The sequence below is a fragment of the Myxocyprinus asiaticus genome, chromosome 37, assembly GCF_019703515.2.
Source record: "Myxocyprinus asiaticus isolate MX2 ecotype Aquarium Trade chromosome 37, UBuf_Myxa_2, whole genome shotgun sequence".
In the NCBI taxonomy this organism is placed as follows: domain Eukaryota; kingdom Metazoa; phylum Chordata; class Actinopteri; order Cypriniformes; family Catostomidae; genus Myxocyprinus; species Myxocyprinus asiaticus.
The window spans coordinates 6,554,936-6,571,726 of record NC_059380.1 but is presented as its reverse complement, the minus strand read 5'-3'; the positions used below and the strand labels follow the sequence as shown (position 1 = coordinate 6,571,726).

At 37.4% G+C, this 16,791-nt stretch overlaps 1 protein-coding gene across 6 annotated transcripts in view; it reads right to left on the bottom strand.

Moving 5' to 3' along the window:
- Window positions 1-16,791, bottom strand: part of LOC127427567 (IQ motif and SEC7 domain-containing protein 1-like) — a 281,442-nt gene that overhangs the window by 80,661 nt on the left and 183,990 nt on the right. The window contains exon 1 of one of the 6 annotated variants that reach the window (XM_051675209.1): window positions 6,830-6,879. The exons of the other annotated variants lie outside the window; for them this stretch is intronic. Coding sequence (XP_051531169.1) covers window positions 6,830-6,876 — 47 coding nt within the window. The 5' untranslated portion in view covers window positions 6,877-6,879. Of the gene's footprint in view, window positions 1-6,829; window positions 6,880-16,791 lie in introns of those variants that run through there. 6 annotated transcript variants of the gene reach the window in all.

Genomic DNA, 16,791 nt, shown 5'->3' with positions numbered 1-16,791 from the left:
GAGTTCAAAAATCGAGAGTTTCCTATGTTGAAAAGAACTATCTGTCCAATAACACATAAGAGAGACAGAGTTCCTTGAAAATGACTTCTAGCGAGATACCAAAGTGGTTATCTGAAGGAGAAAAATGGCAACAGTAGTAAATCGTGGCTGTAAAAACAAGTAAAGATCTTTGATGTTCGCAGGACTAGATAATTAATTATAGAGTTCAATATCTAAGGTATTTTTTAGCAAGTAAGTATTTATATCAAGCTCAAATAGAGAAATATTCCATGTAGAAATTTGAAATGCCAATTACACACAGCAGACAGCTAAGATAAAAAAATTCTCCTCCTAAAAGACAGATAAATTCACAAAAAGACAAACAAATGGATGGATGGATGGACAGAATGATAGAATGAAAGACTAATAGATAGATAGAGGCAGAGGTTGGGCTATGGTTTGTAAGTATAGAGCTAATACAGTCAGGCAACACTAAACAGGAGATGGAGTGACCTTCACAACGAGGTCATGACCGGCATCAATTTTAGATTGCAAAAGAGAGAGACAGTGCTGGCCAGTGTGGTGTGAAATGCATTAAATATGGAGTACCAGGTGGGGTGACAGACCAATATCCCATCATTAATCCGACTTTGAGCTGACAGGCCAATGGCAAAAGTTTGGACCGCAAAACAAGAGCAGTGCATTCTAAATTGACGGCACTTTATGAAGTTGCAGGTACACTCAGCAAGATGGTTGGAGATGTGAGATGTGCCAGAAAAGGGTTTATAAGGATATAGCCAAGCACCACTATAAAAAAAATACTTTTCCTTACTAAATTAACTGCCTAATAAATGACAAGCATCTTTTGATAAAAGAGGTATAACATATTTTAAAGTAGTCAGTACCCATGCAAAGGCCTCAAAGGTGGTATGATAAGATGGGAGATGGTTTATGTTTCAAACGCACTTGAATAGTAGGGCGATTCACTTTGTTTTGTTTAGGCAGAGCTGATGTACTGTAATTTTAATGAGTCCACTGGAGCTCATTCAGATTGAATATCCAGGAAAGCAAGAAGTACAGGTGAACCCTTTGTATGAACCCTTTCAAAAGAGTTTTCAATTATACCATCTTTGAGATTTACAGAAAACTTTGGAATGCCCTCTTTACACCTCAAAATTAAAACAACAATCCATCGCACCAAAGAATGAGTCAAAGGTTTCTACTGTGGATTGTACCCAAACATTTAGGGGGCTTTCACACTGGGCACGTTTGCTGCGGTCCGATTCCAAGTGCGATTGTTTCCGGTGCCCCCCACAGCTTTGGTTTGGTTTCACACTCACTTGATTCTGTTGAACCCGGTCCATTTGCATTCATCTTACGTCATCACAAACACGCATGAAGAACACAAAGCGACTCATCATACTTTTTGTTTTTTTGTTATTTTGGTGCCATTATGCACAACAGAGTGAACGACAACTGCGTATATGTGCGCTTCATGGTGTAACTCATCAGTTGTCCAGGGGAAGGCGGCTTGCTGCTGCTCGCAAACGGCATTTTTTGAGGAGACAGCTGATTGCAAGGAATTCATTTGCATCTTTGTTTACACTGCACGCTTACTCACGCTCGTGTCCAAGGTGAAGTTATCACCACTGTCATCTCCTATTATACCCTATATTTATAACCTATAACAGTATTTATATATAGTATTTATAAGGTGTATAGATAGATAGATAGATGTCGTCATCGGCTAAAACGCATGCGCGGGTTACATTACTTTCTGAACGAGTGCGCACCCGAGTCCGAGTTGCTTTCACATTCAAGCGAATCGCGCTACAGTTCTATTGCAACTGAACTCAGACCACCTCTTACAGGTAGTCTCGGTTTCGGTGCCACGATGCACTCCCCGGTCCGCATGACAGCTTTCACATTACCAATATTTCATGTGAACCGTGCTGTGTTTCGAACTAAACTGCCAGTGTGAAAGCACCCTTAGTGTAAACTGCAACCCTCACTCTGAAATATTAATAAATTCTAATAAGAATATTATTTCTGTGTCAGGGAAACGGGAACAGTTCCTTCACTCGTGTTTACATGTTTGTCAATGAGGAATCGTACACATTTTTTTAAATATGATGATGAAATGCTTACATTTATTGAAATATGAAATACCAATTACACACCAGCTGACAGCCAAGGATTCTTTCTGGATGGATGGATGGATGGATATAGAGAACAATAGACAAAATTACACATAAAAGTATATATACAGTAGAATTACAGACAGATAGACAGACAGACAGACAGACAGACAGATAGATAGATAGATAGATAGATATTGCTAACTATTGCTATCATTTCCCTGAGACCCAAACAAACAAGTATTCATATGACTGAAAGCAAATGAACTAATAAAAAAGTTATCTGAGGGTTCCCCTTGTAAACACTCCCCAAACTGCAGTGCAGTTCCCCATCCATCTGAGTGGCCGTGAATCAGACAGAATGGCTTACTCACCCACGGACGAATGACTGATCTGCTCCTGTGTTTTTGTTTCTTCTTGCCCTTATCCACTTGACCACTCGAGTTATTTCGAAAGCCCACTTTCAGGTCAGTTTCTCCTTTGAATAAAAGATTTAAATCTCTTTGTGATGTCGATGCAGTGTCTGTAAGCTTTCCTCCGAAAAACTTGCGTAACAGAGGTCTAAAACCAGAAAGGTCCCATCCGTGAGCAACAACTTGAAGTCTGTTTATGGTTCCTCCAGCCCAAGATAGCCTGTCTGGCCTTCGGCAACACTCAAGCACAGAGACCAGAGAAGTCTGGAAATTCCTTTACAAAACACAGGCTCCAGCAGACAGGTTGGCCCCAAGAGCCCCCTCCAAAGTCTCAGAAAACATCTGCAAAGGTCTAGTGACGCACTGGTGGTTAACTCACGGATGCAGACAGCCAGTCAGACTACCCATAGGAAACTCTACATATCTGGAAGACTCATTAAATGAGAGTACGACACAAGAAAAGAACAACTTCCTCTTCGTTTGTCCATTGAGTATAAGACATTCAGACGCACAAAGTATGAGTATGACACACAAAGTAAATTAATAATACCCTGTGCCTCCTTGGTGTGCTAGATCAGGTTGCCAGACATCTACGGTTTCACTGTGGCTCTGTTTTAAAACAGACTGATATTTTCAAGGCACAAGTGCTTCCAAAAGCAATTTCCTTTAGAAAAGACTGCAGGGCTCTTAACAAAATGACAAATTCCTTTCAAATCAGTAATAATTTCAAATAGCTCTAAAGACAGATTCCTGGAAGACGGTTCTTGTCCTGGTAGGTCTGGATTTTTGCCCCAAGGCTGATGATGAGACACTTTTTCTTGCAAAATGAGATATAAAGAATGAGCTCATGCTAGAGATGACAGCGATGAACAGACCGAAATGAAACAATGAAGAACCTGAGAGCCCTACCATGGGACCAACAATGAGAATTTGACAGAGGCATCAAAACTACCCTAAATCATTGGCAGGGAAATTGACATAGACAAAGCTGCAAAAAAAAACTAACAGTAACAATGCAACATAATTATACATGAAATCGACATGTTGTTTCCGAAAGGTTGATTTCAGGGTACATGTCAGTAATTTCAGCTGAATTACTAACAAGCGGCATCCCCCATCAGACATTTTTGCATCAGTTCAAGTGTGAACACTTTTGCATGCATTTGTGTGAGCAACATCCAAGTAACCTCTGGTCACATAAACAATTTTTACTCCACTAACAGTTAGGTTTATGGTTGGGGTTTGGTCAATAAAATGCATTTCTGTTGACTGTATACCATCACTTACTAAAAACTCGCTTTTGGTGCCAAGCTGTGGACATTTCATCCCGAAACTGGAGCTCACACATGACCATACGTTCATCAGCACTTCCAGCTTTGACCCCTTTAGCAGTGATTCGAGTTTCTGTAAGCACAGACTGATTTCATAAGCAGAACTTTTGATCTACTGTTGCCAAATTCTCATGTTATTCTGAATGAAATTTATTCGTTTTTCACTGATAATCTTGTCCTCCACAATTTTGTTGCTTTCAAAGACGTGTGAAGTTTTTCATACAACGCTATTCAGAATTGAGTCATATGAAGTAGTTTTATGGTGCTTTGTGTCATCTTTCGAGCTTGGCAGTCCCAGATCACTACATGTTTATAGGTATAGGCAACGAAGACAATTTAATGAAAAACACCAAGAGCAACAAGAAAAAGACAAAAATACCTTCAACTACATAACAACTGTAAAAGTAGGGGACATAAGTTACTGTTAAAAACAGTTGAGTCTGTGGCTGACCAAATACTGGGAAGCAAATTACAGAGCTTAGGGAAATAATTTGGCTACTTTGGTGGATGAGCTGGCTTGACTCAGAGCCTCTAGTCACTAATTTTAGCCAATATGGGTGGAAGCAGGCAGGGTAGATGAGCTAACCCATTTAATCCAACCAGTTACAATAGTGACCGAAATTTATTTTGAAATTTGAGGCATCTAAAAAGAGTTGTTGAAGTATTTTACACAGACTTGTCAATTCTAAATGAAAGTGCAGACTGTGTTGATTTCATGTGAACATGTTTACATGGGTGGTTCAAAAAGTCACAAGACCAGAACCATTTAATTCCACTGTGCGCCTCTGAAAAACAGGTTTTGATGTCTGTGTCAAAGCTACAGGGTAGGGTTGCACCAGCTGTGTGTATGTTCTCACGTAAGTTGGGACGTAAAGTTCACACTAAGGGCTTAGTAACTAGTTAGTTTGTAACTAAGTCAGAGCTTAATTCGGTTGCACCACCTGTTCTTAAGGCAAGACTTAACTAGTAGGTCATAAGCTCTCTGTAAAGTAATGCGTAGTCGCATAATATGACATTTACCCATATTTATCCAATAAGCAGCCTTCAAATTTGTACACAGAAGTGTTAAAAAGCCCATTTCAGTTTATCTCGCTACGGTTGATGTTCAAAACTTGTCTGTTCACGTAACTATCAGCTGTAATAAATTATATCCCCATTAAAATATGATACATAATAAAAGTAGATTTAATAAATAGTACATATGCCCTGTGTAAATAACAATATATAGGAACTGTATCTAAAATAAATAAGGGGTGATAAATAAATACTAATACATCAGGCTGGAAAAATAGATATTTATTCATTTTAATATCCTATATATATTTTGAATGTGTTGAAACATGACACTGAGCGACACACCCTGAAAACTGCACCATTAGAACGGTTTCATGCTGAAGAGCCCCTTAAAAGTATGTTTTTTTCTCTCTCGTAAATGTAAATGAGTGTTAATGCCAACACCATCATATATGTCAAAAGGACTGAAGCCTGTCACACAAAACATGAGCTCATTGATGTCTTTAAATGAGTCTGCTTTTTTATTCCATCCGTTACTCCTGGCCGGAGGCTTCTGTAAATATTTAGCTTATACGTAAGGTTACGTCCTACCTAAGTTTAATGGCGCAACTCCCCCCAGTGTATTTAGTAGGGCATAAATTGTGACTTAGTGCCCATTTACGCCACAACTAGGCTAAGTTTTAACGTACGTATAGCTGGTGCAACCGGCCCCAGAAGAGGAAGCAAGCAAACCCTGTCATAATACACATACAACCACCATATGTTGTGCATATGATGTTTAAGGGTCTATTATTGATTTATTAATAAGAAAGCTTTGGCTCATACAAATCATGCTCACATGACGTAAACATGAATGCGTTCACAACTGTGACCAGTGGGAAAACACAGAGACTTAGTTTTGATTAGCAACTGATTGACTCCCATTATAAAATTACAGAGTTTCAAGTATTTTTGCAATAAATGACACAAAGTAAAATTAAAAAGAAATATGCAATTATTTCTGCTTATCATTGCCTTTTCCTGCACAATTTTCTATTAGTAAAATAAATAAATAAATATATATGTCACTGTAGCACGGAGGAGGGCGGGGCCGGGCCGGAATGACTCACACCCGGACCCCAATCAGCCTGATGAGGCGAGCGAGGGATAAAGGCGACCGGAGACGGCAGTTCGAGAGAGAGAGAGAACTACAGGCAGCTACCCTGTATTTGTTGATGTTTGTGTGTTTTTGTTTATCATTAAACATTATTTATTGTCAAGCCGGTTCTCGCCTCCTCCTTTCCCTTACCACTTTCCCTCTCTCTGGACAGACACTCGACCACGCCCCCCACTGCCACAGTCCCTTTATTGTTTGTCATTTTCGATTGGGTCCTATTAAGCAACTAAGAAAAATTTGTTTCCCACAGGTTACAATAAATCTCATACTTTCACTAATTTAAAATATGGGCTATCCGAGGAGTAAAATATATGTGCCTACTTACTTTAACTGGGAAAAATGTGGGATTACATGAGTTAAAATAGCATGCAATTTTTAATAATAAAGAACAAATTAAGCCATTGACGTCCACAAGTCAAAGCTTAATGGGTTTGTAAATGGATTTGATATTACGCCACATACTTTGGTAATTTCTTAAAGAGTGCTTCTTTACATTTCTTAGTACAAGAATGCACTGTATAATAATGGTTGCAATGAGAAAAGTATTTCACATGAAGTCAATAATCAATATCTATAAAAATGTAAATTATTTTCCAAAAAAAAAAAAAAAAACTTTCTCTGGAACATGACCACATCGCAACATATCCTGATTACCCCAGGCCACATGCTGTAACTTACTTTCCGATAGAGCCACACCACCAGATATGAATGGATAGAACAGGTGTCCTGATAGAGAACTGGGAATCATGAACATATCTCCAACTTGTGCTGCACTCCTCTGATTTAAAGATCTCCTACCTGATGGTACGGATCGAAATGCAGTATTTCCACATCAGATATAACATGACCAGGGCATTTCCTGGCTGGCTGCTTGATACAAGTCTTCAAAACGAAGTGGAGTAGATCCAAAAGTCGGAGATGAGCTCAGCATGTGCTGTGTAACCATCTCAGCTCAACTCCAGTCATCTAGACAGTCTCTCCTTCCTCTTTTCCTTCTCTCAACCACAAACCGAGTGCAATGCTTGAAGTGCTCCAGAGTGGGGCGAAAAAAATCAGTAATTCATTCCCACTCTGTTCATGTTACTGCAGTTGTTCCTTGACCTTCATGTACAGGCGTCTGTAGATTTGTTTATGCAGCCATAACCAAATGTTCCCCTCTGGGAGAAATCTTCTAGCAGAAAAAAAAGGTTCCCATGTGAGGCTCTAGAGTTGCTTTAGTCAGAGGAAATATGCTAGAAATACATCCGGGTGTACTCGATCTCCTCAACTAGACGCTTCCTTGAAGTCCTCTCATCTTGTTTGGAGGTTGTTAACTCCCAGTCTATGTCAAAGAGGTTTGGCAGGCCCCCTCGGCCAACACTCGGCCAAGTGTGACATGTCTCCCTATGGACTTTCAGGCCAAGGAGGGTCTGACCAGTGTTTACATGCTGAAACATGACTTGTAGATGTAGTTAATTAGTCTCACTAGCGTAATTCGAGTGTCGAGATGGAATTTTTATGAAAAAATGCTGATTCTGTCAAGATTGAGTGGGGCCAGATTTACACAGGAGATCCAATCCTGCAAAAGGCTATGAGATCATAATCAAAGTCTGTCATTGGAGTAAGGCTTGGCACACTCCATGGAAATGGATTAGCCTCAAAAGTGTAACTTAAAGCCACACTGAAATACACACAGGGAAAAAAGAGGTAGAAAGAAAAAAAGGCAAAAGAAATGAGAGGCCTTGAAGAACACTGGGGGGAGACAAGCTGGATAGGAGCCAGTGAAAGAACTATGTGGAAATGGGAAAATAAAACTAGAAAAGAATGTTTTTAAACTTTTATTATGTATTTATTAGTATGCAAAGAAAGATTGGTTTTGGGCAGTAACTCCTCTTCGGTCTTGAAATGATTCCATTACCTTTGAGGTAAGCTGCCGACTGTCTGTTATAATTTTAAGGGAATGTGGATATAGTCATACATTGTTATTATAATATACATTGTTTTATATAACAATGTAAACTTAGTGCTAAAAACAACTCAAGTTCTTGTTTTCTCTTTCACTCATGAACGTGCAACAAACGGCAAGATTTTTGCAGAAAAATGACTTAAATTTTGGGTTGTTTCTCACTAAAATCATATGCCTTCAGAAGACTTAGAATTTTATGCCATAAATCACATATGGTGTGACTGCAGGGAAAATCTGATTTTTTAGACTGACTGTTCATACTGCAAGTTGTATGTGGCCAGATATTTTACTTTCTGTTTAGACTGCAGTCGCTTTTGCTAGCATGTCCACATTGGTTGTCATAGTAATGATGCAAACTTCTGTAGGTTCACCATACGTGAGTTTTGCTAAGGATGTTTTGCCATTAATTGCGTTTTTCATGAGGGCAGTATCCAAATATGAACCCATTTGTGACAGGCAACGGAGTCAAAAACAGGAAAGGCTGCATATGCAATATTGCTGCTGCTAGGGTTGATGATGTTCCCATTTTAGCCAGGGTGTCCCGTATTTTGGGCGAAATTACGACATCCTGTACAGGACACATATTGTCCTGAACTTTAGCAGGCAGTGAAAGGTCCCATATTGATGGCTTTGAGTCTCATATGAAAGCCAAAAACTTTTAAAATGGTCCAATGGCATAACACTTGAAGGTGACCCCCGTCCCATATTGAAGCGCTCAAAATGCTCAAGCGTCCCGTACTCGTGTGAGACATTCAATATGTTATCACACCATAGTGCCTCACAACCGGTGTGGGTAAACCGCACCTTAGTGCATCTCTTTGGGTGGGTAAAGCCAATGTCTGTATTATTGTTAAAGAGGTTTGCACTGCTTTGGTTGCCCTTAAAAAGCAAAGCCTGACGTAACAAACCGTCATGCACAACGCATGACTAAATAAACATGAAATCCGATCTGACCATTCAGACTGAGATGCATTAAATAAAATCTGATTTTAATCGGATTTCACACCACCTACAAATGTGGTTTGGATCAGGTTTGTAAAAACAGTCCTGTTCAGACTACAAAAACCTAAACATATTTGAGTAGGAAGACCAAAATTCAGATTTTGTTTCTGCCTGTGTGAACATAGCCATAGGCTACATTTATGATCCTTTGGGTCCTTTTTAAGTTTTAAAGCGAGTCATTACCAACTGCCACTGCATTGAAAAGACGGACTGTGATATTCATTACTGTTAAAAAAATTCCTTTTGTGTTTCACTTAAAGTCATGCGAGTTTGAAATAACATGAGGGTGAGTAAATTATGGCAGACTATTCCTTTAAATATTGCATACGTGGAAGGCATTATAGCTTGAGGCAAATTTTAAGACAAAAAAAATATATATATATATATATATATATATATATATATATATATATATATATATATATATAAAATAAAAAAAAAAATTATCTCAAGTTGAAAGGAACAGACTGATTGAAGTCTGGACGTAAAAAACAAAAGTGTTCATTTTTTTAGTAGCAAATGTGAATAAATATTATGAAACATTATGAAAAACACTTGCTTTCCATGTCAAATGGAAAATGTAGTATTAATAGTAATAATTACTGACGCTTTTCCGAAACAGCTTAGTTGTTTTGTTGTAGTCATCAGGCACTTCCCTCAAGACAACCACATCCTCCAAAAAACATCCTTTCTTTCTCTAATTACCCTCCAACACATACACAAAAACATACACAGACTTCTGGACAGACATGAATATAAAAACTGACACACATAACACCATCTTTCTGCTCCCTTTCATTACTCTCCAGCTTGTTAGGACCATAAGACTCAATAAAATGCAATTTGGAAAAACAGCATTGCATTCAAGGCAGAGAGCACACAGACACACAGACACACAGCTCAGTGTCCATCATTAGGGAAAGGTCTGCACTCTTGCATTTACAGCCTTTATCCTTGATAATAATCTGATCAGACATGCTCCACAACACATTATGAGCCAAAGGATGAATTCATAATAAAAATGGCATTATATGACTTTTAAGGGTATTGTAGCTTGCTTAGAATGCATTCAATTTTATGAGAAATAGATGGACACTGCGAAAAATCTCATTTACTTTCTGTACCACATAGACCAGCGTGATATAGCACTATATTAGTTCTGCCAGAGGCTTAGACATCATTTCAAAGCAGTACAAGAGTACGGCTGTACCACTGAAGTCACATCATTAACATACTCTGGTGCAGACTAAAGATTTTTTAGGTAGCACAAAATGGATCGCAGATAAAATGGAGCATTGCAAAGGAAAAAAACAGGTATCAAAATGGAAAACTCAAATACAGAGAAGTGTCGCAAAAGAATTGCTGCCAAACCATTGTAGAGATAAAAAATTATAGCAATTATTGGGTTTAGGTTTACAACATTTACAACATTACGTTTTTTTTTTGTTTTTTTTTTGACTCCACTATTTTGTTCGCACAAAGTTCAATGCGACTAAACAATATTTGCAAGTATTTTTTGCCATCACAGCATTTTACAATATTCAGAAACTTGAATTAATTGTTCAGCATCCATACAATTTATACAACTGTGAACTTATGTGTTATTAATAAGCTAGTTTTACCAGACTGTTACAGCGTACAGCAGCTTATTCTGGCCAAGAATAACCCACTTAGACGGGAAGAGACTGCCTGACTGACCGTCATGTAAAGCGGCCAACAACAATTTTATTTATTTATTTATTTTTATGTACATGCAGATTAAAGGTGGGTTTATCTGAAATAGATCATACTACAATAATTGACCATCATGAATCCAAATAATGGTGCTGCAGTCTCTGCAAGTGGATCAGAAAACACTGAAAAATGGCACGAAGTCAGACTTTTTAAGACTGATTACTTCACAGAAAGAAAAAAGAAAAAACAGTTTTTCTCGGGGATATCAAGTTTACTTGCTCCTAATTGCCTCAAATAAAACTTTCAATGATTAGATATCACTAGCCTGGTAAACTTTGGTAAATCCAGTGGTTAGCTAAAGCTCTCATTGTATCAACCGGGTACCTTGTAATCACTGTTCTATCAGGAAGATTTGCAGATTTGAGTAAAGTTTTAGATTACATTTATTTGATGAATATAAAACGGGAATGTAATGTCTCTCTTTAGCGTAAGCCCCGTCTGGCGGTCCGAAGTTGTTGTACTTGGAACCATCAGATCCTGCCGGAGATAGGAGGCAGGGGCGAGGAGCCTACCCCCGTGCAGGACGGGACTCAACTGGTGGCAGTGGGGTGGTGGAGGTTGCCATGTTAGCACACTGAAACAGCAATGTGATAGATTGTGAGCAGACTTATAAAGCATTGGCTTACATGTGATTGGCTAGGAGTTACCTAGCTAATGGTGCGATGATGTGCAGCTGCTAGTCTTCCCACTAGAACTATGCTGCACTTACATTTCAGGCATACAGGCAGTATGTTAGTCTCAGTCACCATAAACTTTCATTGCATCTGTTTTCCATACAATGAAAGTGAATGGTGACTAAGGCTAACATTCTAACTAACATCTCCTTTTGTGTTCCACGGAAGAAAGAAAGTCATATGGGTTTGGAACAACATAAGGGTGAGTGAATGGTGACAGAACTTAGATTTTGGATGAACTATCCATTTAAATCCAAATAATGAACACATTTATGAATATTTACATAAAGAAGTCATTCCTATTTACACAGAATAGAACCCCTCCTTCTTCAGAACAATTACAAGCAAAAATCTCTATAAATGGTGAGGTCGTTTTCAGAAAGGCCACAGTAGGGAAACACGCAACTCTTGCTCTTTATAAGGATCCAGCTTTAGACTTCAATAGGTTCCAACCTTGGATGTCTACGCCCAGTTCAGCGACTGAGAGGAATAGCAATGACCTGCTCAATTAATTTGTATATACAGTAAAAGTGATGCTGTGTTTGTCCCCACTTTGCAGTATTCTACACAAGTGTGAATTGGTGAAGAATAGATCTCCCTCTCCTCCTGAAATGCACTTCTATGTATAATAATATGAATATGATCTCTAGATGAGGAACACATTCCAAATTAGGGACAGGCAGAAATTAAAGGTATAGTTGCTGTAGATGCTGAACAACAGTATTACATTGAAGGCTTAAATACAGTAGCTTAATGGTGAACATTCTAATCAGTGATAAGAACGTCTTCACTCTTCAGTGATGACTGTAACATTTAAATCAGTGAAGCATCTTTGTTGTATGAGGTTACATGAGGTTTCTCTCTGGCTTTAAAGAGCTGGTGCTCCTAAACTCTATTAATGCAGCTATCAGTATCACCTTTAGCTAAAAGGGAGTAATTAATTCATCAAATCAACCATAGTATGACAGGGTAAAAGGCCCATTTCTGATTAAGACAGGCAATTGAATACATGTCTGATTCCATTATGGACATGATTGTTTGCCCGACAAAAATTTAAAATGTCAAAGCTTATGAATCATTTTAAAATGCTCTAAAGAGGTTACAGTTACCCTGACATTAAGCGCTGCATAATTCTGTTCTGAAACACCAACGCTGACCATCAACAGCATGAAATGCTGGTGGAAAAAGTGAAGGGAGAATTTCCACTTTCATTTGTTTCTGTTTCTCAAAGTCATATAAAAGTGTAGTTTTTTTCTCAATATCAAGATATTTTGTTAAAATTTAATGGAAAGGAAGTGTATATTAATGGAAGTTTATATTTATGGTGATTTATTTTTATTTTTTTGTATTTATTTTTTTATTTAAAATGACTTTAACCTTTTTTGGATGTTATTTAAATGGTTCTGTTGTGTGTAAAATTAATTTTTACAAGTACAAAATGTAGTCCATGTAGTCTCTCAATCAATGAGGTCATAAAAACAGCATGTCTGTGGCATGACATGCTGGAAAAAAAGGGAGCATATTGTCTGTGTCGTTTCTTCATGTTTTTGAGGTTGAAAGTCAACAATGGCACAGTATATTGTCTTTGAAGTGGGGATGTCAATTTAATGCATTAATTCGGTGCGATTATTTATACATGAAAAAATAACATGTTAAAAAAAATGTATGCAATTAATCTTAATGTAATAAGAAATATTCCTTATATCTGAGCAATTCAAGCTTTGAGTACCACCTGTTTTCTCCAGGGGGCAGTAAGCGAAACTCGCTGTATAGGCAACGTGCAGCTAATACAGACAGAGAGCAAACCGCACTTACCAAAGCCAGACAACACAAGAGATGAGAACTAGGGTTTCCACGGTGTACAGTGTTACCGGTTTAACTTGGTACAAGGGACAACACGGGTGTGAAATTTTATACCAGGTAAGAGGGGGAAACATTATGAATGGAGCCTCCAATATCAATACAATAGCCTAACGAATAGAATAGCCTTAAATAAAGAATAGTTGCCTAATGAAGAGTTTGCGACCCATGTGAAATGAACCTAAATAACGCATTGAAAGCCAGATATTCTTTACCAATGCATCAAATTACACAGGCAGCAAAGTACGCACACTGACAGAAGACGTTTAATTGCAGGTAGTGAATATAATGTGCCTGGTGGGGTAACTGTAAAACGTCTCGGATTGGGAATGACACGAGAAATGCTGTTATACACACGGACACGCGCTTGAAGAAACACACTTTATTATATTTTTAAGAACAGATGACAGAAAAGCCATCTATATGCATGTCTGACGCGCTGTTTGTTCGGAGGCGTGCAGTCTCGTGGAACACATGTATTTAAAGGGTTCTCACTCTTTTTTTGTTTCAGTCTTCTGAAAAACATTAGCAAGAATAGTGTTGTCTATGAGAATGCTGCAAATGACCTCAGACCATCTCAGCTCAGGAGGTGCTCTGAGTTCAGTTCGCTTTATTTCCACAGAGCAGTTAGTTGTGAGCGCAACTCTGCAGGGTCACTTTATATATAGCCTATACATCTGTGATTAAATCATAAAATAATACAAAAACACATTCACCTCGAACCATAATTTATATATCAGTGATTATTATCATCATCATAATTATTATGTTTATATTTAGAATTGTTTTTAGATCTTAATTTGTATTAATAATTTTTCACAGATACTTGTGTGACGGTAAATGGAAAGGTCGTTATATATGATTTTTGTTTTGTTTTTTGACCACTGTTTTAACTATTTTAGTTGCTTTTTCGTTTCGTTTGAAGTCCAATTTGAATTTAGAAATGTCTTTGGTTTAAGTTTTTCATTTTTTAAATAAATACATTTAATTTTCAATACAAAATCACTAAAGCAAGAATATTCACCGATCCATCAGCCGGGTGGTTGACGATGTAATTGGATATTGTGATATATATATATTTTTTTTAAATAAAAATATCGTGTATATATTTGTTGCATATCATCCAGCCCTAGGTGGGAACAAAACAAATGTATTCACACACATTCAAAGTCATTACCCTTCCGAAGCAGCAGCTAAACTGGGTCCTGGGATAAAAGGTAATAAAACACCAACATTAAACCCGCAAAAACCCACAGTAAGTGATGTATTTGCCCGGACAAAGAAATACCCGACCGGTAGCCCATGATGGAGAGAATGTATACAGATGAAGTAGGTTCATTGCCAAAGAGATGTTGCCCTTCACAACTGTTGAAAAGCCATCTTTCAAAAAGTTGAACAACACACATTTTAATTGCACTTAATTGTTTTCAGTTTCATTAGAATGTTTAGTTAAAATATATAAAAAATAAAGTTCAAAGTTTGAAATCAAGCTGCCTTGCATTATTGTGTAGGATATTGCTAACGAAAATTACCCCACTGTACCACTTAATGTCCAATGAGCAGTTCAAATGTTAGTCGGTTTAAACGTGCACCAGTGTGAAAATTATGATATCGTGGCAAGTCTAATGAGAACACGTTCTTGCATTCAAACACAGCATGATGGAGCACAAATCCGAATGCAGGGATCTCAAGACGTGTTTTTCAAAGTTTGAAGCTTTGTTTAACTTGACACAGTGACCTAAAAATGATCCATTTATGACACGATGCAACTGAGATGCTCCAAAGTGTCCATCTGATGCAGGTGTACATTGACGTGTCAAGCTCGTATAATAAATCTTGGACTGATTGACGAATTCAATAGCAAGATGGATTGCTATGAACTGTAGGGCAATGATAGGCTTATGTTCAATAAAATGGTAATAAACAATAAATTGCATTCTAAAGCCAATTTTTGTATTGTCTTTTTTAATGCTTTACTTGTGTGCCAAAACAATTTTAACTGCATTTTAAATATCTGTATTATTATTATTTTTTTGAATATATACTGTATATATTTTATTTATAATTATTCAAATATAACTATTTGTAATTATTTAATCATTATATATTGAATTATTGTTATTTGAGGGGCTTTCTCAGCAAATATTTATGTATGCCATTAATTGCGATTAATCTGATTAATCGTCATACCCTGTAATTAATTCGATTAAAATTTTTAATCAACTGACAGCCCTACTTTGAAGGCATTGTGCTGCACACAAAGTCCATTCAGAAATATAGCCACATAGATATACTGTATATAGTTAAAATTCATGTGGCTAGTTATGTACATATTTCCAATTCCACTATTGATTGTTACATTTGTCACAAGTGGAGTACAGGTTTTTTCACTTATACAAACTTTTGTACCCATACATTTGATATGTATGTGTGTTTGATACATTTATGTGTGTATTTGGGAAAATATATGTTACATACTGGATATGAAAATGGCCATTTTGAAATATACTAGTATGTGACCTACAATATATCAGTGAAAACAACATAGATTATATATGTGTTTTACATGTATTGCCATATGTCGGATTTATGAATGGGAGGCCACGCTGTGCAAACTGTGCACACATTTAGGACAGAAGGTCAGCTGTGACTGTTGACAGGATTTCCTGCTTGAATCGCTGCTCAAGTCAGAGTCGCCTGAACGTCAGCAAAGGGTACGAACAACACAATCAGTGTGTGATTTACAACTGTAAGAGGAGAGGAAAGGGGAGGGAAGACTCAAACGCCAAGGACTGCACGTATCAGTGATCGCAAGCTAGGACACACTTCCATATCAGTGAAATGACACCTTTCCACAATTTCGGGTTCAGTGTTTTCGCTTATTTCGACCCCATCATTTTTATTTAGACAATGGTCCAGACAAGTCATCCAACTAGATGGAGAAAATAGAAGATATGGGGTCATTTCAAAGCTTCCTGAGGTATTCAAATAGGGTTTCAAATGTTCTGACATGTAAAGTATATTTCACTTTCACATGTTCGGCTCTAGGAAAGTACAGAAAAATTTGCAAATGGGTAGCTGTCAACCAGTGTTAGGGAGTAGCTAAATACATAGCTAAACTAAATTTTTCATAGGCGTGACAGTAGCTCAGCTATTTTAGCAAAAGTGTAGCTTTTCCAGTAGCGAGCTACATGTACGTTTTCCAAGGATTAGTGTGTAGCGACACAAAACACTGAATTTGTAACATTATATTGTAAACACAGCAAGTAAATGACAAGAAAATTGCAAGCATACGGTTTTTTGGACAGTTCAGGTAAATGAGCTGGTTAAAATAAATGAAAATGAAGGGGTTCACAAAAATGATTCATTACTGTTCACTGGAGCCCCATATAGCCTTAAAGGAACTTTGACTTCTTTTCTGAAGTGAAATATTTAGTTAATTGCTGCTGTTTATTTCTCTGTTTCGATAACTCATATATATATATGTATATATATATATATATATATATATATATATATATATATATATATATATATATATGTTT